The 27110-nt window shown below is 37.2% G+C and overlaps 2 protein-coding genes across 6 annotated transcripts in view; one reads left to right on the top strand and one right to left on the bottom strand.

The window, feature by feature from the left end:
- Positions 1–2516, top strand: part of LOC129566597 (uncharacterized) — a 3461-nt gene extending 945 nt beyond the window's left edge. The window contains exons 4-5 of one of the 2 annotated variants that reach the window (XR_008687746.1): positions 1–133; positions 214–2516. The exon at positions 1–133 is cut by the window's left edge and continues 244 nt beyond it. The gene's annotated coding sequence lies outside the window, so the exon portion shown is untranslated. The other variant, XM_055442685.1, reaches the window with a different exon arrangement.
- Positions 1–27110, bottom strand: part of LOC129566596 (uncharacterized) — a 157883-nt gene that overhangs the window by 104836 nt on the left and 25937 nt on the right. For all 4 annotated transcript variants that reach the window (XR_008687745.1, XM_055442682.1, XM_055442681.1 and 1 more), the window contains one exon: positions 12187–13699. Coding sequence is in view for 3 of the 4 variants with exons in the window: in XM_055442682.1 (XP_055298657.1) it covers positions 12187–12555 (369 nt within the window). In the remaining variant the exon portion in view is untranslated. The remainder of the gene's footprint in view (positions 1–12186; positions 13700–27110) is intronic.

The following is a 27110-nucleotide window of genomic DNA, read 5'->3' as shown; positions in this document are numbered from 1 at the left end:
AGGTAACCTATGATAAAATGATATCCAATGTACTGGATTTTTCAAGTATTTTCTCAAATGTTCTGTTTAGGCGCTCCATTCACTGTTCCGCCGCCGAGCTTACAATCAACAGAGACCAAGGGACGGAAGAAGGGTGAATTATCAATTCAAATCAATTATTTTTCATCCATAGTTTTTAAATTATTTAAAAAGATTTGATATTGTTTCACTAAGGCAAGCCTGGAAGTACTAAAGTTGGGACCCGTCGAGCGAATAATTTATCAGCTAAGAAATCCACTTCGCAAACTGTGCGCAATCAATCACCATTTCCAGCTGATAAACGGAAACGTGATGATTTAATTATGTTGGATGAGTTTTCAGTCGACATTTCGGCAGCAGAGATACCCGCTCCTCTCAGTGCTGACATTTCACCACCAAAATCGCCATCTGCACAGTTCCAAGATGACGAATTGGATACAAACAACAATTCATTCTCTCTTCATTTCGGAGCCATCGAATTTGAGAACGATCAACCGGATGGTGCTGGACAGAAGGAGCAGATTGAGGATCGAAATTATACCTCGCTTGATTGGATTTTTGCGCAAAGTTTGAATACGATTGCCGAGGTCGAGAAATGGATTGATAGTGTAAAATGCATAACATATTTAGGTTCGTCATCAACTGGTGAATACGTCACATACACTTATCGTTGCAGTCAAGTCACCAGAGAGTTCCACACTACGTGCCCTGTACGAGTAAAAATTGTGTGTTTCAAGGATGCAACCGACTATAAAATCTACTTCACGACATGGGAACATTCACACAGCAAGGGTGAGAAAATACCTGAGAAATACATTACCGAAATTCGAAAACTTGCTGCAAATAGAGTTAAACCGTCTAAAATACTGAAAACGTTGAACACATTCTTCAACAATGAATATCCCATCAATGTGCGCCAAATTCGATACCAGATCGAAAAAGTGAGTAAAGCCACCATCTTACCCGTCATAAATTTTGGTGATCTCACCACTTGGATAAGAGGAATGAGAACCATTCCAACGTCATGGGATGTGCCATTTGTCATATCATTCACACAAAATCCATCCAACAACACGTTTAATGCCGTCTTCACAACGATACGCTGCCTTAGTCATGCCAATACAAAAATATTCTGCGCCGACTCAACGTATAAGTTGATGTGGCACGATTATCCACTTTGTTTAGTGGGTTCGTTTGATGCTATGAATAAATTCCACTTTGTAGCCGCCAGTCTAACCACAAATGAAACCGCCTCGGATTTCGAGTTCCTCTTCACAGCTATACGTAATGCTGGACAGAAACTTTTAGCAATCGACATCAATCCGGATTATATTATGTCTGACGCTGCGCATGCCATTCAAAACGGATTCAAGCGGACTTTTCCGAACACACCAGAGAATTTTGCACTTATGTGCTGGTTCCATGTGATGAAAGCAATCAAAGGCCAGCCATGTTGTGCCGAAAACAAGCCACTGATTAAACAAGACTTGGCAAAATTACAACAATGTCCGAGTGAGAGCGTATTTAGACATGTGGTGAAACTTTTTTTAAACAAGTGGGAAAAAAAAGAAGCAAATTTCGTCAGATATTTTGAAGATGTTTGGGTCAAACAAAACCCAAATTGGTACAGTGCCGCCTGCTTGACTGCTCCAGACACAAATAATCCCAACGAAGGATTTAATTCAGCTATCAAAAGAGTACACACCGTTAGAGAACGACAATCTCTCACACAATTTAAGGAAACACTATGCGAGATGATCAAACACACCTCAGAGCGATACGTTGCCACAAAAGAGAGTAAATGTTTCTACACATCAGTACAATTGTCCAAGTTGGATTGGCAAAAAGGTGTTGAATTTGCAACAGATCCTGGAACGAAGAGAAGAATTTTCAAAAGTGACAACGGTGTCTTCTATGTGATTTCGAGCCAAGAAAGCAAAGAAGATCGAATAAGTACAGTCGAACAAGCAATTTTCATTCATGAAAATGTAGAGAGCATCACCGATTTTGACATTTATATCGATCAAGTACACCAACGTGTGTATAAAGTTGTTTTACTTGTTGATTGGAAACGTTCTACATGTTCTTGTCCTTTCTTTATGAAAAATGTAATATGTAAACACATCGTAGGGATAGCTCTCCTATGTAAGCAAACAGGAGTTCCGGCCGATTGCAACCCGCAAGTATTGGCAAAGAAGCCACCTCGTGGGCGGCCAAAGAAATCCGCACCAGCCCTCCAGCGTATGTAGTAGTCAATTTGTGTTGTGATAGAAAAAGCAATTGATCGAAATTTGTTTCTTTTTAGAAGTAATAATAAGAATTAAGTTCTGTGCTCCATTCACTGAGTGTCAGTCGAGCAAAAATGGGGAATTGATATTTTGAACAAACATTTTCTTATAAAAATACAACTATACGAATTTGTAATTATAGAAATGATTTTGAAGCAAACAATATATCACAAAAAATAAATACGATGGTGTTTTTTCTAATTAAAGAAATATTTTGTGTCCATTTTTATAGCAAATTTGTTAAGAAAAAAGCTTGCCTTGCGAATTTAGATGATTTTGTCATTTTTAATACGTGTTTTGTTCATAGACGATTTTGTCACTTTTTTTCGGAAATTGCGAATTTCAATGATTTTGTCATTTTTGATACGCGTTTTGTCCATAGACGTTTTTGGAGATTATTAGACGATTTTGTCACTTTTTTCGGAAATTGCAAATTTAGATGATTTTGTCATTTTTAATACGCGTTTTGTCCATAGACGTTTTCGGAGGTTTTTAGATGTTTTTGTCATTTTTTCGGAAATTGTGAATATAGACGATTTTGTCGATTTCCACAACGATTTTGTCATTAAAAAAATTGTAAGAATTATAGATGATTTTGTCATGTTTTCGAGAAAAAAATAGACGATTTTGTTATATTTGTAGATGGTTTTGTCATAGACGTTTTTGTCATTTCATTAGACGATTTTGTCAATTTTATAGACGTTTTTGTAAGCAGCCAATACGGTAATGATCAAAGGAGCGCTTGCTTTTTGCTTCACCGCTCTCGTTCTTCCTCTCTCTCTCTCACTCACTCACCCATTCTCTTTTTTCTAAGCTTCGAACAAAATTCTTTCAGTTTTCCCTTGGTATCAAATTTTTTCCCATTCCCTCGTACGTTCACTTGGTGTTGTTGTTCAATTTTTGTAAAGCGTCACTGGAAATAAAAGCAAAGCAAACTGCCGCCGTTGCCATTGCCGAGACCGTGTTCACGTTCGGTAAACATAACGAAAAATGCAAATATCGTCAAAGTTAAGCCGACCAAATATTCGGCTTTATGAATTCAATTTCGATTTTACTGTGCTGTGAGTTCCCCCTTTTAAATTACTAGTTCGCTTGGTACAAGAAGCGCCACGCATTTTTTTTCCTTTTCGTTGATTGAACGTTCTTTCAAATGAAAAACAAACTCATTCGCAGTGTGTATTTGGCAGAGCGGTAGATTTCGGTGCGTTACTGTTTATTGTTTTCTTATTACTTATTCCGGCTTAGCGAAAATAGGGAAAAAAAATAAACGAGCAACTGTGCGATGACGTCTCTAACTAGAAAAATGCAATCATTCGTATTCATTTGAGTCGAGAGCGGCGACGACCGCCGACGCCGCCGCCGCCATAATCCGTATATGTGATAATCTCATTCGGAATCAAGATTTTTTCGCGCCAATGACTCGAGTGGACTCGATAGCCCATTTCATTTCACTTTATTTTTATTTTGAGTGACAGCACGCCCGGCATACCAGGAGCACTTTTATGTGCACATTATTAAAATTGAGTGAAATAATAGCGCGTGAACGGAAGCATACGTTTCCAATTTCGGAATGAACCAAGCCACCACCACCAGCCCAGTTGAATATACTTCGTCGGTCCAATTGTACTTGAAACGTACTCGACCTTCTACGTAAGTGGCAGACACACAACAATTCCTTTCTTAATGAATCGCTAAAGTGGCTTGCGAGTACTGCATTGGCAACAAACTATTTGGTTACCCATTCTCAAATGAAAACTGTTTACACTTTCACCGTCCTTCCATCGTAACATTGATTGTTACGCACGCAGCAATAGCAACAACTTGTGAAGTGCGTACATTTCCAAGTCTCTTGCACGCCATATTGTAATCATCAATCACTCTTATAAAGTAATTAGTTTCATTATTGCAACTTAGTATCCCATGCACCAGTGTTTTCTTTTTCTATTTGGCGGTTTTTTTTTCCTGCGCCATGAACTGGCTGCTTTGTTATGATTAAACGAAAGAGATTTACTATGAAAATGAGACATTTTTTTCTTCGCGTAGACATTTTTCATTTTCGTATAATTTATACGGTATAAATACGAAATTGAAATCGTACACATTTATTTGGCATCGCATTCTTGGAACCATACGTTTAGTGTACGTGGAGTGGGGTGGGAGGTGCGCAATGAAATGTAATAATTTCTCGATTTGTCGACTTGCGATGAATTAGTGCGTCGGAAAAAAAACTTGTAGATTCCCAATTATTCACACTCTTGACGCCAGGGATATAGGCGTCAATCTGATACCAATTTCTACAGGTTGTCGTTCTGATGACACCCTCTGCCATTGCGCCTAAATTGAATATCCGATGCTGCAATGCATGCAACAAACTGACGGCAAATGTTATATTTCGCATTTGAAGGCGAAAAAAACACGTCCCCGTGTAATCAAATACGATGCCATGCAATTTACGAAAAGGATCCGTGGAATTAGATGACATTTTGATTCTTCCGCCTGCAAATAAAATAGATTGGATATTTGAAGCGCATCGCATGGAAATTACGTTTGAGGCGTGAAAACGAGACGAATTTTTACAATTTCATTCGGCTCAGTGTGCCGAAACGGAATTTCAAATTATTATTAACTGCGACCATATTTCGCATTTCATTCAGTTCGGTCGTCATTCGATTGTGGGGCGCAAATTTTCAGCCGAACAAACAGTTAGTGTGCGGTTTGTGTCAAACGGCAACGTTTGCCACGTCAAAGGGATCGATAATATAAATGGGACCGAATTCACCCTTCGAAATGACTGACGCAGGGCTACCGCACTTCTGCCATGTATTATATATGCCATCAATTAGCTCAATTACGATTGATCGATCGGAAAAGAGAGGAAGCGAATTTATTTAAGAAAGCCATATTTAACCATAAAGTAGTATCGAAATGGTACATAATTATATGGCAAAGGCGTGTGCGGCCGACACGTATTCAAAACGCTTATGTGGGAAATCGATTCGGAATGAGTATGCTTAATTTAAAATGAAACCGAAAAGAAACATTTCAAATGGTTGACGCGCATTTCCATTTAATGAAAATGGTTGCGACACTTTCACCGAAATGAACGAGTCATTCGAAATAAATTCAAATTTTCCCTCCTTTTTTTCATTAAATTAATCAAGCTGTTGGAACAGGTTGGACGTTTTTTTTTCTTCGGTTCATTTCATTCTAAGAAATTCCGTAATTGAAAAGTAAATGACAGAAAAAAAATACAGTCCCGAAAACGAAAAAACATTAACGCAAATGAGGATTTTGCATTCCACCATTCAATGTGGGTGCGTATTTGTTTAGAAATAATGAGCGATAAAGAAATGAAAACCAAATTCAAATCTACTTGAGTCCGTCGCAACCGGGAAAAAACGACGAGACCCAATTTCGTATTCTGTTTCGACGTTCTCATTGAATTGATACTTCACTATGACGTGCGTAAAGTTACTTTTTCTTTCAATTTTCCTTCATTTGTGCTCATACATTAGCTAGATCTTAATCACAGTCAACATTTCGTTCGCTCTTTCTTTCATTTTTTTTGTGTTCGAGTGAGTGTGTATTATTGCCCTCATTGAGCCATAATTGAATCGCTTTGATTGATTTTGATGTGAGAATGCACGCGACATTCGGTCGGCTCTCATTCAAAATTCAATCGCATGCTGATTTCAATTGATGATAACCGCGTACGACGATGGCGACGACGATGGCTTTTGTATTCCTTTTAATAGAAGTGGATTGAAATTTATTGGAATTTTCAGTTGTGGAAAAAAGAAGAAGAAGCGAGTCAATCTTTGATTCATTGAAGAGTGAACACACCATTTTTTCTACTGAAGTGAAAACTGTCGGTACAAAAGAAAAGAACAGATCAATAAGGTTTATGAAAATCGATTATAATGCGATGGGGTTCAAAGTGAATGTATTTCAGTTGACACCAATTTCAATAAAATTGAAAAAAATATATTTTTTGACCTTTGTAAGCCGCCCGGTTTCGACTGCAAAAAGAAAATGGAAAATTATCGATTTACCATCGTCATTCATTTCATTCATACCGGCAATGACGTAGTATTTCCAGGCGTCAACAATTCTCTGTCTCTCATGTGACACCAATAAGTGTCTTTGCAAACAGTTCCCATCAACGGCATCGTGAGGTGTTTTTCCGAGAAACATTTTCAAGCCGATTAAAATTTTACAAGTAAATGCTCAATTTGGCCACAATTCATCGTACGCATAACGTTAAAGCGATGAATATTAAAAAGCCGTACATAATGATGTGTAAGCGTTACGCACGAGAATATTTTCCAAGTGCGTATGAAAAGGAGGTAATCACGAGCATGTTGATTGAAGTATGTTTGCTTCACAGCCAGACCTCATCGATTCAAAGCATATGACTTGCAAAGCAGATGAAACACATTATTAGAGACGTTTCATTGAAATTTTGCACAAATATTTACTTTATTTAGGTACTGTGGATCGCATTACGTGAAGTACTGTCTATGTATAGACAGAAATCGATAAATGTATAACGCGCACACACGCGAATCCAGCACGATTCATCGCAAAATCGTTGGAAATACGTGAATCTGCATATTGTGCGGCACCACAAGAGGTTTGGCTTGAACTGAAACCTGCAGAGCTGTTATAGGCACTCAATCGGTGCCGGCACTTAGATTTTGAGTGCCGCACCTAGTACAAACACAAAAAATAAATTTCGATAATTTATAATTTCATATTTTTTTCAGCAATATAAAATCATATTATTTCTTTAAAACACTAGCAAATTTGAAAATTTTCAAAAATACTCAAGAATTATACACCTGAAAACCGAATGAAGGTGAAAAAAGTGAAGCAATCATAATTCTAATAAAAAGTAAATAAATGAGAGCAAAAGAAATATATCCGACTTTACGATGATATCAGCTAATGCAGTAAAAAGTGCTTAGACGAGAAAGAAAAAATGATGCCGCCGTCGCCCGCACATTGAAATCGGCTGAATTTGAATTTGCGTGAGCGACACAACATCCCATTTAATGAAATAGACTCGATGAAGCTGAACGGTAGTACCGTTGTATATTGAAAAGAGGTTGTTAGTATGGTACTCCAAAGGAGTAATAACATTGTTGCGGTAGCTGCTTGTGCACGGTTGTGATGTGGTTGCTAGAAGATTTATGCAGATACTGTTCTTTTTTTCGCTGCCGATTTTCTTTCACCATCTACAGGAGATTGGAATGCATAAAAAATGCGGCTTCGATTGCCTAGCAGAAAAAAAATGTACATATTGAAGTTCATGCCGTTCAATATAAACTGGATGAAAACGTATACATAAACCGATTCGATTCGCTTGAGTTTGATCTTTCTCCTTGAGTGTTTGCTGCACTGCACGAGAGAGAGAGAGAGAGAGAGAGAGAGAGTAATAGCAATAGGAAATGGGAATCATAGCAAAGAGAGCAGAAATGTATGCAAATTTACGCTTCACAGCATGCGAATATTCCGAACGATGCAAAATAGCTATCGCCTTTGCAATGCTTCTTGCCTCCGAATAGTGTAGTTCTACTTGATACGCTTTTATGCAATCATGTATGTTTGCGTAAGTGCCGTTCGTAAACGGAATAATATTAATTTGATACGATTTTAAGATGAGGCGCCCGCCGTGCAACCGCTCATTCTGCTCTCCTTGTCGTCGTTGTCGTCTAGTGTTAATTTATTGTTGCATAGTTTGTATACATCTATCAATTTCGGTACTTTTGTGCGCCATTTCAATGAATAATCGCCTTAACGTACAGCAAAATGCATTTTGATTCTGCGCTCAGCAAAAGCCATACAATTTATTTATATAATTTTCAACAGAAAAGTGTCTCGAAATTGGATTGACATGGAAACCCATGCATACAAAATGCGTTACGTCTTTGTTTGGCATTAAATGGTTCACTCTAGTCGTTTTTCTATTTGACACAACAGAAAATACAATTTTCGACATGAATGGCATTTAAAAACCTTTGACAAACTTAATTGTTAATCCTTTCTCCACCCAAAATATGCGGGTGTTGTTTTTCACAGAAACTCTTTTCTCATATTTTGTTTGTCAATGTTATTTGCTTTTATTGCGGATTTTAAAACTGTTTTCTCCCTCACACTTTCGTAAATTGGGCGTCCTGATTGAGATGCTGGTCATTATAGCACATTCAATATATTCAACAGAGAAAAAAAAACGAATCAGGCTAATGGATTAAATTGAGAGCCATTGAATGGCTTTTTTTTGGAAAACGGATTTTTAGATTGATACACCCGTTTCAATTGAGTCCTTTGAGTTCAACCGACACTTTGTGGAATCAATCAATGAGGGAGAAAAATTATTGTAGCGAGCAAAAAAAAAACCATTAAATTGAAATGGATATATCAAAAACACACTTCAATGCACGAAAAAAATGCCTTTGAAAATGAATATTTTGTTTATTCCAATGAAAATGTCAATGTGCTACAATCAAAGTGGCAAATTTTTGGATAATCAAAGCCTGAAGTATCATTAAGCGATTTTTCCTTCTTCTGTCTCATCCTCGAAAACAATCGAGTGAAATTAATTGTGCATTTCGATAATGGAAGTGAATACAATGGGCCCACGCCTCCATTATCTAAATTCGATGCCGTATTTTTTTTTTCGACTGGGAAAAATCCGGGCGACAACAAAAAAAAAAAGCAACTCGAAATGAAATTGTTAAAACCATTTTCAAGACGATTTAGCACGTTCAATCGCACGTATCAATATTGATAGCTCCTTCGTCCGTGAAGCGCTCGATGTGCACAGCATTGTTTCGCTGTTTTGTACGGCGGTTTCGTACTTTTGAGCATTGGCATTTTTACTTTACTTTGAAGATTATGTAGGGTGTTGGATCATATTGCCTTTTAGTATCAGCTCAGCTCACAAAGGCACGAACACAACGAATTGTGCGAATAAAATGGATCCTTAAATGTGTCCAGTGTATATCCGACAGAATCCATTTTAACGGAACGCTGTTTTCGTATTATCCAATTTCATGTTGGGTTCATTTTTCACAAGCACAAATCGCTCTCTGTGTTCACAAGACCATTTGCTCCAGATACACGATGGAAATTCCTTTAAGGCATATATAGCACTTCCAGACACACACACGAAAAAAAATCTCGAAAGATTGACGCGTGATTGAAAAACAAGCATTGTGAAAAAAAATACACTAACATCATATTGGTTATCCCGCTTTGGCGTTTGCCAGTGTATGTGCTAAGCTGCCTAGCCTTCTGTAATATATCGGGTAAGACTCGTCTCGATTGTCTGATATTTTCTTTTAATCGGCAACGTTTTTTTTCTCTCTCTCTCTGCTGCTTCTATTATTCTTTCTCACCTATTGTTTAGCTGCTGCTTTTTCTTTGTTACTGTTGTTTGTAAAAAATATTTACGTGTTTAGTTCGCAGACATGTATGCCATTAGGTATTCTCATTCCCATTCATCACAGAGCACCAACCGAACAATTTTCAGTGCAATATGAACGTTTCGTTTTTATTTCATCACATTTTCGTAGAAAAAAATGCATCGCATAAAGGAATGAGAGAGAGAGAGAGAGAGAGAGAGAGAGAGAGAGAGAGAGAATGCGAGCTAAACACAAGGCTCATGGAAGAATAAATAGAGTAAAATGTAGGCAAACGGAAGAATTAAGAAAACGGCATCGGAATGTGTGCGACGACGAAACATACGCGTGTGAATGTGTATGTTTCGAGCAACACACCATTGAATAACACTCTGTTTTTTTTCTACTTCTCTTTCGGTTTCATTCAATGTTTACCTCTTCAATGGGAACTTTTTTTCGGTGAATAACTTTTTGTTTGAAAAGAACACAATTTTTTCTGAGCTGGTCAATTGTCTGTTTCATTTCAGAATTGTTTAGCTCAAAACAGAAAATTGAGTTTAATCATAATATAGACAGCCTTTATTGATATTGGGAAAGTGAAGAATAAATGATATTAGTGTCGATTTCGGAAAAGTTTAACAATATTTTACCGAGGAAATGAGAAATATCAACAACAAAAAAATACACGAAATTCATTCACGTCTGTCTTTGAAATTGAGAGAATTTGAGACGTTTGTGACAGTTCTATTATAACATTTTGTATAATCTTATCAAATTCAACCGAAACGATGCTGAGAAACATCGCTCGCTGGAACAATTGAATGGAAAAACAGAAAGAAAATGACACTTTTTCTAAATTGCTTCTCCTTCTCACTGCATTCGATCGCCGTTCGATCGATTGTAATGCTCTTTGCATGAACTTCTGTGTGGCATTTATCGTTCTAAATAGATAATTTGGTACTTAAAATCGTTTGACGCAATGAAATAATCATTAGATGGGAAGTGAAGAAAAAAAAAACGAGCGACTCAATCACATGATAGCATTTAAGGATCAAAGAGATCACGAAATAAATTCCATTGCATCGACGCACATTAGAAATACACCATTTTTTTAGTTCTTTCATCGACGAACAGGTATTTCGGCCATTAACAAACATTTATTAATCTTCACACAGCAACAGACTTAGGTGGAACTGAAGAGATGGAAAAAAAAATCATCAACGAATTAAGCGATCTAAAATATAAATGTTCAGAAGTTGGAAAAAAAACCAATTAAGTATGCGTTGGTCTGTATTTCCGCCACTAATTGGCCGCACTGTTTTTGTTCACTCATTCGATATTTTTTTTTTCGGTTTTTGTTTTGTTTCATTCATCCGAAATGCATATTTCGGATATAAGTTTTATTTAGTTGTTGAATGCCATAATGTGAACGTAGTTTTTTCAAGACTTATAGACATCTGTTGTTATCGTCTTAACAAAAGAACCATTTTCAACCGAAAAACAAAAACTATTTTCGGAGGGCAAGAAAGAGACAGAGCGAGAATGAAAAAAAAATGAATTGATCAAAGCAAAACACGGAACAGAATTCTTTTTATTGGTTATGTGCGACACAGCGAAAAAAAAAGCAGCGACGACAATGATGAAAACACAACACACACAGAAGGGAAATAAAGCTGAAAGGAACCAAAAGACATTCAACGAAATATAAACCATCATTATTAGCTTCATTAATAGGTAATTTACAACGACAAGTAGTCATTGTCTTGGCCACAAGGTTTTTTTCGTTCGTCAACGCTGTCATGCGGCTTTTGTTTCAACCGAAATGTGTGAGTGGCATGCACTTACATTGAATGCACAACGCGAGAGAGGGAGAGAGAGAGAGAGAGAGAGAGAGAGAGTGAGACCGCATTGAATGTTATCGATGGATGTAAAAGGCCTGCAGAGGAAATCGGGTGCCACGGGTTTGTATGCATTTGTGTGCTGCAGCCGGTGAATATTTCATGTGCGCGCACATTGGACTTGCAGGTAAAAAGCATTTCAAATTGTGGAAGGTAATCGAATAGAGTATAAGGCTAAGCGCCTAGGCTATACTGGTCACCTGACTAAATTTTACGATGGATAATTTCTATGTCTATGTGTTTTTTTTCCTTTTGGGAGCCAACGGTAGCGGATGCATCGATTCAAATAAATTACAAAATCAATTCGACACACTGCTATCATTAATCGAGGGCATTTTCAATGGATTCCATTTAGGCATTTAGCCGCAATGATGGTGAAAATGGGGTGCAAAAGAGAACCTGACAAGTAAATGACCGCCAGTCCATACATAAAATGTCGATAATATTTCTCTCTCGTGTTCAGGTTGCGAGAGAGGTAGCAGCAAAGAAAAAACTGCATAGAAAAGCCGCAAAAGGTAAAAAGGTCAAAACATTTCGGATTATTGTTTTGCCATTGAAAATAGAGAAATTCGTACGTACCGGTGTTGAGTATGGATGTGCCGTTAATCGTATTCCATCTGCGTTCAATTGTTCGATGATCAGTGCATCTAATCCATTCAGCTGCGGACTGTCGCGTCCACTTAAATATTCTGAACTACCCGCTAACGCAGTTATATCACTATTGAGCATAAAATAAACACTGGCTGCACCTTTTTCACGTAATTGACGTACACTTTTCAGTAATTTGTGGCGATGCTGTGGATTGATGACGCCAATCGCATCTAAATCGGGATCGCCAACCTGCTTGCATATTTCCAAATCATCATAACCGTTATCGAGAAAACTTTCGGCATACTGTGCCAAACCAAGTGCTCGCAACCACTCGCACACAATATTGCTGGTGGCCATATTTTAATTGCACTTTTCTCTCGCTGGTTTTTCTCGTTATCGTGGCGAGCGTGCGCGTTATCACGCTCTCTCGCTCTCTCGCTCTCTCGCTCGCTGCAACTTGACGCACTGGTGAATGTAGTTGATAGAGCTCAAGCTAGACTAGTGGTCGTGCTTGGTGCTCGATGCTTTTTATATTCGTTTGTTGAAATTTTTTCTTCTCTTCTCGACTCTCTCCCGCTGCCGTGTGATCCTTTTAGCGACCAAATTGTTTCTTACGTGCCACACTCTCGTTCAGGCAACGATGCACATTTACCATGGTCTTGCATTCGGTTACGTTGCTTTCGATATGGGCTTCATTCGTTATGTGAACTGGTGTAACCGCTTTGCGTATACCGTTCTCGAGATTAGTGAATAATTTTGTTTTTCGTTCGCTTCTTTTTTTCTCGTTCCGTCGATTTGGTAAATTAGGTTATTTTTATTTTTGCGATTTTCGCTTGGTTCCAAGTTATGGTGAAGTTGTTTTTTCCCTCCGGTCGTCTTCTGATGCGTTTTTTCTTTAATTTTCGGTGCTTCGGCACTCGCGCTCGAACTCAATTGTTCGCTGTCTCACTCTTTGCATAGGCTTACATGAATATTTGTTTTTCGGTTTCCCTTCTCATTACGTGCTGCTTTTGTTTGAGTTGGTACTGCTTTTTTTCTTCTCTTCTTGACGCAATTTCAAGTTGTGCTGGCTCTTTTTTTTTTATTTAAATTGAGTTTTTTTTTGCATTTCTTCTTTCTTGAGCGAAATTTTACTCCTGCCGCTTTTCGTCGTGTGGTTTATTTTTCGTTTCTTCTTTTGTTTCGCTCCTCGACTGTGTGTTCGTCCCGGCTTTTTCTTATCGCGCGTTCGACTCGGTGTTTTATTTTAATAATATGTAATTAAATATTTTGTTGGAATTATTCGTTGTAGTCATTTTAATTTCTTTATGAATTTTTGAAACCATCAGATGAATAATAAACTGAGATACACAACGGGTCCGAAGTGAAGAGGCGCAACGGACGACCGACTGAATAAACGGGAAAAAAAATTGCGGAAGAAATACTTGTTCATTTACTCCTAACGCGTTTTTTTGTGTATGCCGCTTAGCTTAGCACCCCGCATCCAGTATATAGCAGATGTCTGAAAAAGAGAGAGAGAAAAAAGAATGAACATTATGAGTTTCAGTCGTTTTAAAAACAGCAGAAAAAAAATGTTGATCAAAATTCATATCGAAAAATGATGATGGACGTTGAAGCGTGAAGAATTTGACTAATTTTACAAAGTGAAAGTTACATATTCATGAGATCATTATCGATTTGATGAAAATTATCCTCTCTTGTTCTCCGCTCGTCTTGAGCAGAAGAAAAGTTTTCCCAATTTTTTTCCAACAGAAAATTGGCGGCTAACAATACACCGAACAAAGAAAGAAACAAATTTGAAAGCCGATAACAGCAAGAGCCAACATGTATCTCGCCTGCAGCGCACAATCATAATACAACACACAAACTCTCCCCTGTGTTTTTAAAGTTCAAAATTGAAGAAGAAGAAAAAAATATATGTATAATAAGAAAACAACTGAACTAAACACAATTTGAGAGAAATCCTTTGGGATAGCATTGCCTTTTTTATGTTAGGTCGTCATTTTGGCGTTGTCGTTGTCGCACAAGAAATGATCAAAATGTCACTTGAATGTTACATAATTGGAGTAAAAACTCATGTTGTTGACATGCCATAACGTAGTCATTCTCGCTTTATTGCTGCTTCGTGTTTGTATGCCCGATATTTATTGCTGCGAAGAAGTCTTGCAGCAGCAGCAGCATCTCAGCGCAAAAGTGACGTGAAAATATGCTCTGGTTTTCTTCGGTTGCCATTATGACAGATTCGATTAATGTTCAACGATGCCTAATTAGGTATGTGTTCAATACAACGACGCGAAACAGCACGAAAAAAAAAATTGTTCCGAACGAACGTCAGAACATAGGGAAATTAATGGCACATTTGTACACAGACACACACACACACAGAAAAAATCAAAGCACATCAACGGCAATATCTCGTGAAATGTTTCGGGCGCCTTGTTTGGTTTCGTGCATCGTATCTCGCTTTTCGGATGAGATGGATGGATGGAATGCACAATATTTTTTTGTCGGACATTCGCTTTCAAAATTAAATTAACTGTTTTATATTTCAGAAAAATAAAATAAATTACGTGTCAGCCAAAAAGAATGATCGAATTTATCATGATGGGCCAACAGCGGCCATATATGAAGCTTGAAATTGCTGTGTTTGAAAGTTGAGAGAATCATATTTTGTTCGGTCGTGGACGGCAACATATTTGTATTTACTTTTTTATCTTTTTGCTCCCAGCAAAATAGAATACGTTTAATATTCTTTTTATCGCTTTGGTGCGCCAAATGAGGGGGAATATCATGTTATATTTTAATGTAATTTTCCCGAAACGAAATTTCGTCAATCAAAGCAGTACAATTTGCAAAAGTAGCTCAACTTCCCGAAAAAAATTATTCATTTATTATTGGAATTCATTGGAAAATTCACTCCCATAATGGGCGAACTGCAGTATCGATTTGCATATTATTTATTCATTATTTGTTGTCAAAACTTGCCAGCGCTTAGAGCTGTAGTGTTGCTAAAGCGCAACAGAAAATAATATGCCAATGTAATAGCAGCAGTGCTGAAGGGGCTCATTGTTCTGGATCACTAATAGCACATTACAATGACGGAAACATCAGTTTGTGATAGTAGTATGTGACCTGCTTTCATCGATTCGGGGAGTGCACGATTTTTTATGCCGAGTACATCGACCGGCATTGTGTATATTGGTTTGAGATACTGCCGCGCACGTTCGATATCAATTTCTTTTTTGTTTCGTTCGTTCGCATTTTTTTTTTTCATAATAATTCGTCGAAATGTATTTTGCATGAACTCCGGAGCTCATAATCACATATTTTTCCCTTCAGTGTGTGGATCATTGTTCGAGCGCGTTTTGTCGTTGATATTCAAAATCAGAGCAACAACAAAAAGAATGCGTAATTCGTTCGATGTGATGTACACATGAGTAGAAAGAACGTATGGAAGAATTGAAAAAAAAGAAAAATTGAATATTAAAAAGTATGAGCAAATAAAACACGATGCGATATACCAGTTTTTTTTCTCTCTCGTCGCGATTATGGCATTACTGCATTCATCGAGTCGATAATTTTTGACGAGAGAATATTGATTCAATGTAGCCGCAGAAAAAAAATGCATATACACACACAAATAAAACATACAACATTATCGCAATCTTTATGTATTCACAGTGAGAGACGCTTATCGAATGAGTTTCAACATGGAATGAATGCTGTTTAATTCATATTCTCGTTTTAATTTTTGTTCGTGCAGATTTTTCTCACAGGCAAAATGAGTTCATAAATAAATGATTGCAATTAGTTGTGAGTTCTAATTATCGATGTTTTAAACAACAAAATTATCTCCGACCAACCGCAAAACTGAGTAAACCCAAAACTGAAGACAAATTGTGAACTGGAAAACCGAAAAACAGAGAAATATCTGGAAACGAGCAACAGATTGCGATGCATCATAATGTTGAAACAGTCGAAAAAAAAAAATGAACGACAGAGAAGAGAGCCGAAGACAATTTAAGGGCATGTGCTCATGAGCAAAGAGCACAGAAAAAAAATCGACTGCAGCTAACGAGAGAAACAGCAACAGAGAAAAAAAAACACTGCACATCAATTCAGAGAGCGCATTGCATTGCACGAATTTGGTAAGAAATGCACAGAGACCACCGGCGAATCAAGTCAAGTTAACCGTATTACCGCTAAAACACAAAGGTAATGGAATCGCTCAGCTAAAATCATGCTGGAAATTATATGGGCTGGCGCATCTGATGCCGAAAAGAACTGACTTCGGCGTGCACTGCACATTCACGACCAAACCACCATTCCAACAGTTATGAAGCTGCACGTAAAACGGCATCTGCTTTGGATGTGATGATTTTTGTGGTTCCACATACATGCACTGAGCACGAAAAATGCACCTCAAAGTGAAATCAAACAAGAGAGCGCTTTAAGAATTTTTGCCATGGTTTTTGGAAGATGAGTTTTTTTTGTTCAGGACAATTTTACGTAACTTGAATGTTTCTGAAATGATTTCATCAGTTCGTTGAGCCGAGATAGCATTATAAGTAGATTTGGATTTTTTTTGCCAGCCGAATTAAGTGTTTTGCAGCAAATTGTTTTCATAATGCTCTAGTTTTGTTGCAAAATACGGTTTTCGGTCTGAGGTTTTTCCACCATCATCATCATCATCGTCTCTATGGCAAGCCACGAATTATTGTGTCTTCGTCCGGATTTTTATTTCACATTTAATTTTTTTTTCCGTTCATTCTTTCTCCTTGGCCCAAGAGTTTCTCTGCACTAACACTTGTCTCTTATTCCTTTTTAATGCCTTTCTTCGTTCGCACCTGTTTCGCACATGAAAAAAAACGGAATTGTACTTCAAAACGGCAAAAATACTCTCCCTTCATTTGAACGTGCTCTTTTCGGAACTCAAAAAAACACGCACGGTAAAAAAATTCAATTGAGATAATAATTTTTAATGAACAATTTGGCTGCTGTTTTTTTCTTCTTCTCATGTAGACAACATTTATGACTGAAAAGTGGTCTTATTTAATAAAGTTATTTGATAAGTAAATTGTCGATTTTTTTTCTTGTTTTCTTATGAATTGCACCTGGAATATCGAGTATGAAAAAAGAAACGGTTTCTTATATTCCGCTCCATCATTAGTTGCATGAAATGGCCAATGTTTGTCTTTTTTATTGCTTCTGTTTGTGCAGAAATGAATGGACTGATATAGGTTTTTCGTCGTTTTTTCGTGTGTAGTTTTTTTTTCGGTGAAAGAAATTCGATGAATAAAACGTAAACATCATTCGGTAATAAATCACCAATTTATTAATGGCAATAAAAATAGTTGGAATAAACAGTCAATAACGATTGATTGTGAAATGGCCGCTTCATTAAATTGAACATCATAAAAATGTTGATGAACAAATTCTCCCAAAGTTGATGCATTGAATTGGCAATCTTCGTTTGGTTTGAACGATCAATTATGGTCATTAGCCTCATTAAACGTAATAAATGTTTAGCAGATTTACTGGTTTTTAGTTTTTCAATCGAAATTTACAATTGCATACCGAAAACCATTCGCATGAATTTCTCAGCAAAATTTTATTGCTGTCCGCTGATGGGAAAGGAAAAACAAAATCGAGCAAAACGAAAACCATTGCCGTTTGAATGGGAAATAAAAACAAGCGACACAACGACGTGATTTCATACAACAGCTTAAAATGCCGTTGACATCGACTTCTTCAGAAGCCAAAAGGTGATATTAAATTCAATGACATTCTTGAAATCTCACTGCTGTTGCTGCTGCTGCAGTTGTCGGCGTACATGATACTTCAAATGGGCAGGATACACGTCGATATTGATAGGTACCAAACGACCGACTGTTTGTCTTTTTCTTGTTGTTATTTTATTTTCGCTCTTTTGCTTTTATTTAACGCTTGACATTCCAACAACCAACGAATGCATCGCAATGGATCCATGTGTTTTGCTAGCAAAAATTCTCTCAATACAAATCGAAAACGATAAATAAAAATAAATCGCTTTTTTAATGTTTATAAACTAATATTATTCTTTCCGTTTACAATATACGATATCGTTCTTTTGAAAACGCATTCGTACGTACGTTCTTTCGTTCAATTACAAATGCGTTTCTGGTTGCAGGATCAAGACTGGGTTTTCTTTTTTTTTCTCTTTTATTTTCACTCAAGCAAAAGATTCATACGTATTTAATATGATGCGAATGCATGTAGATGTTGTAGTTCCGGCGCTTTTTGGCTCGCCTAGCTTACACGAATACGCGTGACGAGGAGTTTACGTTTCTACACCTCTTATCGAATCGAATTACTTCTTGTTCTTCGTTTCGATCAAAAAAAAGTAGTTGCGATTCGGCAAGCATTCAAGTCTCCACTTCACAGCACAGTTAGCGCGTTCAGCACACACACACACCGCCACCGAATCCAATAGAAGTGTAATAAAAGTTTGTAAAACGGATTTCCAAAACGATTCAATTGAAAGCCAAGCGACGTTCATATTATTATCAAAGCAACGTACTAAGACACATTTAACGAGAAAAATGACGGGCGCACAGACGAAGAAGCAACAACAACAACGAAATAAAGAAGCACAAACCGAAAAAGAAATCCAATCGAATATTTTTATTGCTTATATTGCAATTCGTCTTCTTTTCCTGTGTGTGCCGCACATATTATACACTCGCTCGTTTCCTTATATTTATTTACATGGCGGTTTCTGTTCACTCACTCTGAATGGCAGTGAATAAAGAAGCGGAGGGAATGGCAATGGTTGGAGTTTTTTTCCGCCCTTTTCATTCATTCTTTCTTTCTTTCTCTCTGGTTGACGTTCCGCCATTCAATTTGCACATTGGCGCATTGACGATACCGAATTGTGCATTAAAGCAATAAAACGTTTTCAAAGCAAACAGCTTAGTTTACGCAAATACTTTACATCAATATGATTAAATCCACTTTTCCTTCCGAATTTCTTTTTTTCCTCGTTGTCGCATTCGGGATAAATACGATGCAGAAATAGACTTGCGGTAGTTTGTTTTTTCTTTGCTTTCTTCTTCTATGGGGTTAGTTGTTGGATGGATATGCGAAACGACTACATAGAATTTGACACATGAAAAATGGAAAACAAATGGAATCGTAATAGGTTTATCATTAAGTGCTCCGACGGAATGGAATTTTCATAGAAAATCCAAATTTGATTCCGGATCATTCAAGCTGAGAGTGCTGCTGCACATAAAGGGCGAATGCGATTCGCGACCCATTGCCACTTATGCTGAACTTTTCTTGTTAAATTTGTCGTCGTCGTCGTTATTACCAAATTGATTCCGTTTTTTCTTTCTCTCTTCGTTCGCTTTGATGTTTTTTTTCCGCTTATTATTGCACAGCGACCGGGCAGCTCAATCTACCCTTGATGACCGTACTATCGATGAAATCACAGTGCATTTGGATTTCGTTCGGATTAAAGCACATCATTTCCTTTGGAAATGAACAGGGAAAAAAAGGTTTCGTCCACTAGGTTTTATCGGTACCCACTGTATATAGATTGAGAATTCATTTCGGAAACGTGTTGAAATGAACTTTTTCCAGATAATCATAAATCTGCTGTCTACAAACATCTGACCCTTGTATGTCGCCGACATATTGAAACACGAAAATGAGCAGAAGAAAAACTTCGACGCGTCCACATATAGCAAAATCAATATAGAAAAGAAGAAGAAAAAAACAGACATATTAAGTGGCTAACTTTTGTAATAACGTATTTTTTCGTCGTTTTTGTTGATTTTGTTGCGTTATCAACAATCATCAACTTCGGTGGGGCTTAAGTGTGACCATTTGAACTATATGACATTTGTACATAGAGAATATCTGATCAAATTGTTACTGAATAAAAACTTCTACGCACTGCACCCTCCTATAATAATGTAACATATCGAGTAAAAAAAACTGTCGAAAGGCGAACGGGAAATCATTTATAAATCTAAACAGTCTGATGCTTGATGTGTTTTTTCTGTGTTTTGACGAAATCATATCGAAATTGATTGCCTTTCACCGAAAATATGCTTCTGAAAACTGATACAAAAAGTTAACGGTGGCCACACGCAGTGAACAAACAAAAAAAACGCTGTTTTCTCAACCGAATCCAAATGGCAAAGGTTAATTCGATGAGTTTTCGGTTTGTTCCACAATCATTTGAATAAAATAAAATATTTATATGAATTGTATGCTAAAACAAACATTGATTTTCGGTTCGGGTATGGTTTCACATTTGTGTTTAGCTAAACGGTTATTTTGGTTTTCTCGGGAAAACCTTGTATTAAAATTGTTCGATTTCACGAACTCGTTCGATCATCATCTCGAAATATACGACGTTTGCCCCTACAGTCAACGACGTTGGTCAACTTGTCAAAAGATACAGCAAACCATTTGAAATACCGAAGAAGAGAGAAAAATGAATACACGCAAACGACTGACATGAAAAATTATTCTGTGCCCAGAACCATAATAAATCGGCCAGTTCGTGCCTGAATTTTGTCTGAAAATGAACACACCAATTACTGTGTGTGTGAGTGTGTTGTTACATGACAAACGGCTTTGACAAAAATGCCCAACAACATAAAATAGTTTCGTGCATAAAAATTGCGGGGCCCTGATAAATATTTGTCGAGTGGATGAAACAAGCATGAAAACTGATGGGAAATCTACGTGAGCATTTAATATATAAGAAAATGTATTAGCAAATATGGAAAGAGTGTATCGAAGCGACCCAAAAATTGACAACAACGCTGCACAAACGCTCGAGTCTGTGCACAAAATCCAAGACTCACGAACGTGTTCGACAGAGAGAAAAAGAAGAGTATGTGTCTCAGATGGTCAAAGCAATTCAGTTAAACTCGTACAAACTGAATCGAAAACAAAAGCACACGACAATGAATCTAATGAAAGCAAAGCAAATTTATGGACGCTATGAAGCAAACGCAAATCCATTTGCAAACAAAGAATTGAGCGAGAGAAAATCGCCCGACAAATATTATTATAGCTCAGAAATTGGTCGGAGTTTGCACTGTGAATAGCGTTATTAGTCTTTTTTTTCTCTTCCACAGCAATATATGGTCGATCGTGTGATATTTGATGGAATTTACTATAAAACTAGGCAAACCAGACTGTTCAATTCATCTGACTGAATCCATAAGTTATATGGAGTTTTTCGTGATCAAAACAAATCATTTTTCCCCCCCCCTGTTTATTTTGACTATTGTTCGACGGCGGTACAATGTAACCAGCGTTGGAATATTATTATATGTGGCAATACTCATAACAATCAAATCGAATATCACGACGAACGGGAAAAATCGAAAACTATTTATTGATTTCGAATGAAAATTTATTGATGCTGTTATAGTTTAATCTAACCTTTGGCCCGTAATTCAAACGAACGACAGACGAATGGGAGAGAGCGGGAGACGGAGGAAAAGTGTCCGAAAATCGGGATAGAGATATATTGAGCGATGGAAACCTCTTCAGAAGTTCATTTGGTCGCATCCACTCGAGATAAGTCCACATAATAAATGCTTTCCACTTTAATAAGTGACAAAGTGAATCGAACGGCCCGAAACCCATATCGATCTGACAACGACAGTAACAACAACAACAACAACCAATCGACCAAACCACTTATATTTCCAAGCAATTTCGTTCAACATTCCAATTGTCAAAATGCCAAGCAACCCGATGAATCGAAACATGTCAATTCTCTCGTGGTGCTCTTAACATGGGAATTATGGGGATGAATATTCAAGTGATTTATGCCATACATGAATATGCTTTGCTTCTTTTCAATAAATAAATATTGTTCGATTGTAACGAACACACAAATTCATCGAAATGTTGTTGATTTTGTCGCAAACTTCAATTCATTGGATACGGATGTGGTTGCTACTGTTATGATATTCTTCACATTCAGTCGGAAAGCTGAGTAAATATTTGAAATGTAGAATTGTATGTGTGTTTCTTCTCCAGAACGAAAAGAAAAACAACATCTTCTACCTTCAATATATGTCTTTTGCAATGCTCGTATATTATCGTGTTTCATCTCTGTTCATTCAGCCACCTGACCCAGATATATCGAAGAGAACGTCATTGCACAACTACCCGAATTGTTGGTCCATTAATTCACAATGGGTTCAGTTCGAAAGACGAACAAAAAAAATTGTTGTTGAAAATGGATAAGCAATAAATATTCAAGAATTGTATGCATTCAAAACCATTTGTTAAACCACAGAGAATGCTTTTATTCAACATTTTCAATTGAGTCGAACGACTGATCGACCAAACAAAATGCAAAGCATTCACATTTAAATTGAATATCAGCCACAATGTTCGTGTCCATTTCAATATTCATTCAAAATGAATGGATTTGGTTGGTTCTCCAATAAGAATCCACATTCGATACTTGGTTAAAAGCAATTCTTCGGTCACAGACGATTTCTGTGAGATTTAGTTAAATTGAAGGAAAAATTAATTTATAAAGCACTTAATTTGACGTCTTTTTTTTCATCTCCGTCTTCTTTTTGTAATTTTTGGTTTCGATTCGTATGACATACAAATGTATATTTTATATTATCATAGTACGAATCGATAATCTATTGAATATTTATGAGAGGGATGTCACATACAAAACGTGGTTTTATGAATTCTCATGGTTGTTGGATAGGAGAAAAAAAAACGAAGTAAAAACCGAAATGCTGGAGGAAAAACTGTGTCGTAAACGTTGTCAAAAACAAATGTGCTAGCGGACATGCGCTCAACTCGGGTTGAAGTTCATTCATGCGTTTGTGTCCTCATCAAAAATAGAATTGGATGCTACATAACCGAATTGAGTGCATTTCTCTTTTCCAACAACGACCAACTTACCAATTGGTTTCTCCTCCAGTCATCATAATTCATTTGTTTATGAGGATCTAGAGCGGCAAAAACATCAAAACAAAAAATAAAAATAAAATCCGGCAGCTCTTCGAATTGAACAAGCACCACCAACAACAGAAAAATTGATATAATCAAAAAGAATATTCGAACCCAAAATACAACGACAGTAAAGAAAACAACAACGATTGGAATACCTTCGGGCCTGAAACAACAGTAGTGTTCATTGTTGGCGCCAACTGCTGCTGCAGTTCCAAAAATCGTAAAGGAACCCCGAAATTTCTTTATCCGAAAAATAACCGAAAAATAAAAAAATATTTATCTCTTTGATGCGTGTACAAAAACAAACTGGAAGAGAATGGGAGAGCGAGAGAGGAGAGTATCATGAGAGACGCAAACAAGAGCACAGCAATCATACTTATTCATATGCTGCTGCTGAGCTTAAGAATTGCGGAGCGCATTTTTGCGTTTCACATGATATTTTTCTCATTCATTTTTTTTTACATCGTTTTCCTTGTGAATTGCTTCTTTCTTCTCGTTCTTTTATTTGTTCTTTTTTTTATCGTGTTCTGCGTGCGATCGTTTCGGCCTCTATTATACATATATATATATGGATGATGTTATGAACCTTTAAAGTATGCCTTGGAATTGCCAAATATAACCGCGTAATAGTTACATTTATATGGACATTAAATATGATCCCCACATGTAATGTGGTGAACTCGAAAAATATTTTTGCTGCACCATATTGGCGAGAGAGTGAGAAAGAGAGCAGGAGAGATATCGTTTCTCTATGCGGTTTGGCCATTTTGTATTGTTGCTCTTGATGCTGCTGCTGCATGTTTGTGTCCTGTCTAACCGCATATTGCCGACGGAATAGATACTTGAAAGATTTATTGACTTATATTGGTCGAAAATGGATTTCATATAAAATCTATGTTATTTCTTTTTCACTCGGTTTGCTGTATGTTATTCTACGGCATGCCTGAGCTCTCATCGAATTGGAGTGATAGAAAGAGAAAGGAGAGTCTGTGTATCCACTTTAAGGTTGTTATTACAATCCGATCATTCTCTTTTGCTTTTGGGTTGCTCTTTATACATTGTGTTGTGTGTGTGTGTGTGTATGTGTGTGTGTGAAATCCCTTTTGGTTTATGTATTTTGCGCTGAGCGCTCTCACTTCGACGTCTTTACCGCTGATGATGATGAAACAAAAGAAGCGCCAAAAAAGCGAATAATGGAAAATGAACAAAAACTTTATTGTCAGTAATATGAACTCTATTTGGCTGTAAAACCGATGTTAATAGATATATGCGAATGCACAGGCACACACATATCCACGAAGATGAACATCATCATATTAGTGGGTTATGTTGTTGTGGTTTTGCCAGCACAACGTATTGTTGTCATTTTATAGTGAGAAGACAGAGTCATTGGGTTTTGTCATTGCGTTTTCTGTGTATACTATAGTATCAGCATCAGCCAGAGTCCGTGTATGAATGCATCGATGTGAACTATCGCAGCCCTGAAGTGGAATGTCGCTGTTATTATTGTCACCGATGTCGAATAAAATCACATAAGGGATATATTATTCACTCTTTTTTTTGTTGTCTTATGCTTCGTCATCTTCATTCGTCTTCGTTTTTGGCTGGAGCCACGGAACATTCGACGAGTCCCCTGTTGCCAGCGCCTTTGGTTTTGCTTTTTCGCTTTGTTTGTGTTTTTTTGCTTTGCTTTCATTTATTCGCTGGCTGGTTTTGGTGTTCTTAGGCTCTGTGCGTTGTGTCTCGTCACAAATGCAAACAGTGAATTATGGCTTGATACAGTGATATAGATATGTTGCGGGGTATACTGTACAGTGTACACTGCTGCCATTGCGTCGCACATTCAATTTATTACGTTTAAAATGCACGCGGTTCATTTCTCTTTATGTCAGCTTATTGTGTTTTGTTTTATGTTCGTTCCTTTACCTCTTTTTGCGGTTTATTCAGTTGTGCCCTTCGTCGTTGTCGCTTATCGCTGAGCAATGAGAAAATAAAAACGGCGACGAAGAAATATCTTACGCATTCAAGACCGTATGGATCAAATGAAAACTAACAACATCGCTTGTGTTTATGCGCATCAAAATTTGTTTTTTTTTCTCGTTCTGTTTGGTTCGTTTGATCGAATTGGTTTGCGCGCGGTTGTGGATAAGAATGTGATGATGAACTTCGTCGTCCAAAGAAAAGAGATGAAAAAGCGCGACTCGTAATATTGCATTTTCATTGGACATAGACGAGTGCAAGTAAGAGAACATCAAATCTGCGTTCTACACGATTCGCCTTTCAAGTCATAAAAATGACGCAATAAATTTCATTTAACGATGAAATTGTTGCATCTCTCTCCATCTCTCTGCTTGTTAGAGAAAATCTTGTGTTGCTTCAAAGTATCGGGCAATAATTTAATATAACGCTCAATATAAACAAACCATCAAATTTGATAATCACCATTTGGAAATGGTGTGTATTTAACTTTATACATCATTCGGAACGATCATGATCTCTACCACTCCGTTTAATCATCTACTTCAATGCGAATGATTTGAAACCAACTCAACTGCATCAAAGGAGTTATGAGATGAACAACATTTTATGTTTTACTGTTGCAATTGTACGTTATTTTGTTAGATTGGCTCATTATTTTTATCCACTGGCAGATTATTCTTTAAATGTCAATCGTAGTGTCTCTCTCTCTCTGATTCACCCAGACCAAACAAAGTGAACGTACACATTGTTTATGCTCCACAAGATCAAGCCCAAAAGAGAACTGCAGAAATACCATTTGGTATGCTGTTGTTGTAGAGACAAAGCCATTTGAAATTGATATTTTTAATTACCTCGAACTTTTTATATCAAACACAAAGAATGGAACAGGAGAGAGAGAGAGCGCGAATAAAAACGAAAACGAAATTGGCGTATTCTCGATGGCATCGTGTCTCTTGAGCCCTCGCGAACTCCAAAAGCATTGTACAACGTTCGAAGTTAAAGTTTTTGACAACTTGAAGTTTTTAATGCAGAAAAAATTGGCAAAGACACGTCGTCGTTGTCGTCGTTGGTATGGGCAAAGTGACTTAACTTGAACAATGTCATTCTTGTTGTTGAAATTTAGAGAGAGTTTTCTCATCGTTTGTTTTCATTATATTCCCCGAAAAGAGCATAAGGGTGCAAAAGATTTCTCTACTACTTTGGCAAATGCCACCATTGACGTGGCACAGAAAGAGAGAGAGAGAGAGACAAAGCGAAAATAAAGATATGAATGAAAAACACAATAAAAATGAAGGCAACATAAAAACCGGATTAAGAAAAGGTTTTTCTTCGTTTCGTAAATTTTTTGTTCGTTTGTTGGAAGAAAACTTTCTTTTCCTTTCGATTCTTGGTTTGTTTACATCAGCGCGGTAATATCGTAAGGAAACATTTCATTCGTCCAATTTTTTTTCTTCTCTCGTTCGTATTTGCCTAATTTTCGCAGAGCGCATTATAAGAGAAGGAGAGAAAGAGCAGGAAAGAGAGAAACAGAGTGCTAAAGTTCTCTGTTCAATTCAGTTTGTTGAAGTTGTTGGTGCGTTGGTTAAACGTTGTTAAGCAAGAAGAGAGATGAAAGAGTGCTTTGCCGACTCCGTCGGAGCATCATGTCAAGATGGAAAGAAAAGGACTGCAGTCAACTCGATAAAAGAAAGACGAACTTTTTTCTTCAGCGTAGCTTTGATTAAACATTTTTATAAGCTTGTGAATGTGACCGTATCGAGACTGTGCACGAAACCTATTTACACACACACACACACACACACCCTTCCAGTTGAAGTCGTTATGCTTATGGAGCGCATTGGGAATCCTTCTTTGAACCTCTTTTTGTCTTTCTCATTTCACTTTTTCACTTTTTCTCGACTTTTTTTCTTCGCCAGAAAAGGAAAGCACACTGA

Source organism: Sitodiplosis mosellana, unplaced genomic scaffold, assembly GCF_009176505.1.
Source record: "Sitodiplosis mosellana isolate CC-2019 unplaced genomic scaffold, AAFC_SMos_1.0 Smas_scaffold_3, whole genome shotgun sequence".
NCBI lineage: Eukaryota > Metazoa > Arthropoda > Insecta > Diptera > Cecidomyiidae > Sitodiplosis > Sitodiplosis mosellana.
The sequence above is the reverse complement of the archived record's forward strand: the minus strand, read 5'-3'. Positions and strand labels throughout refer to the sequence as shown.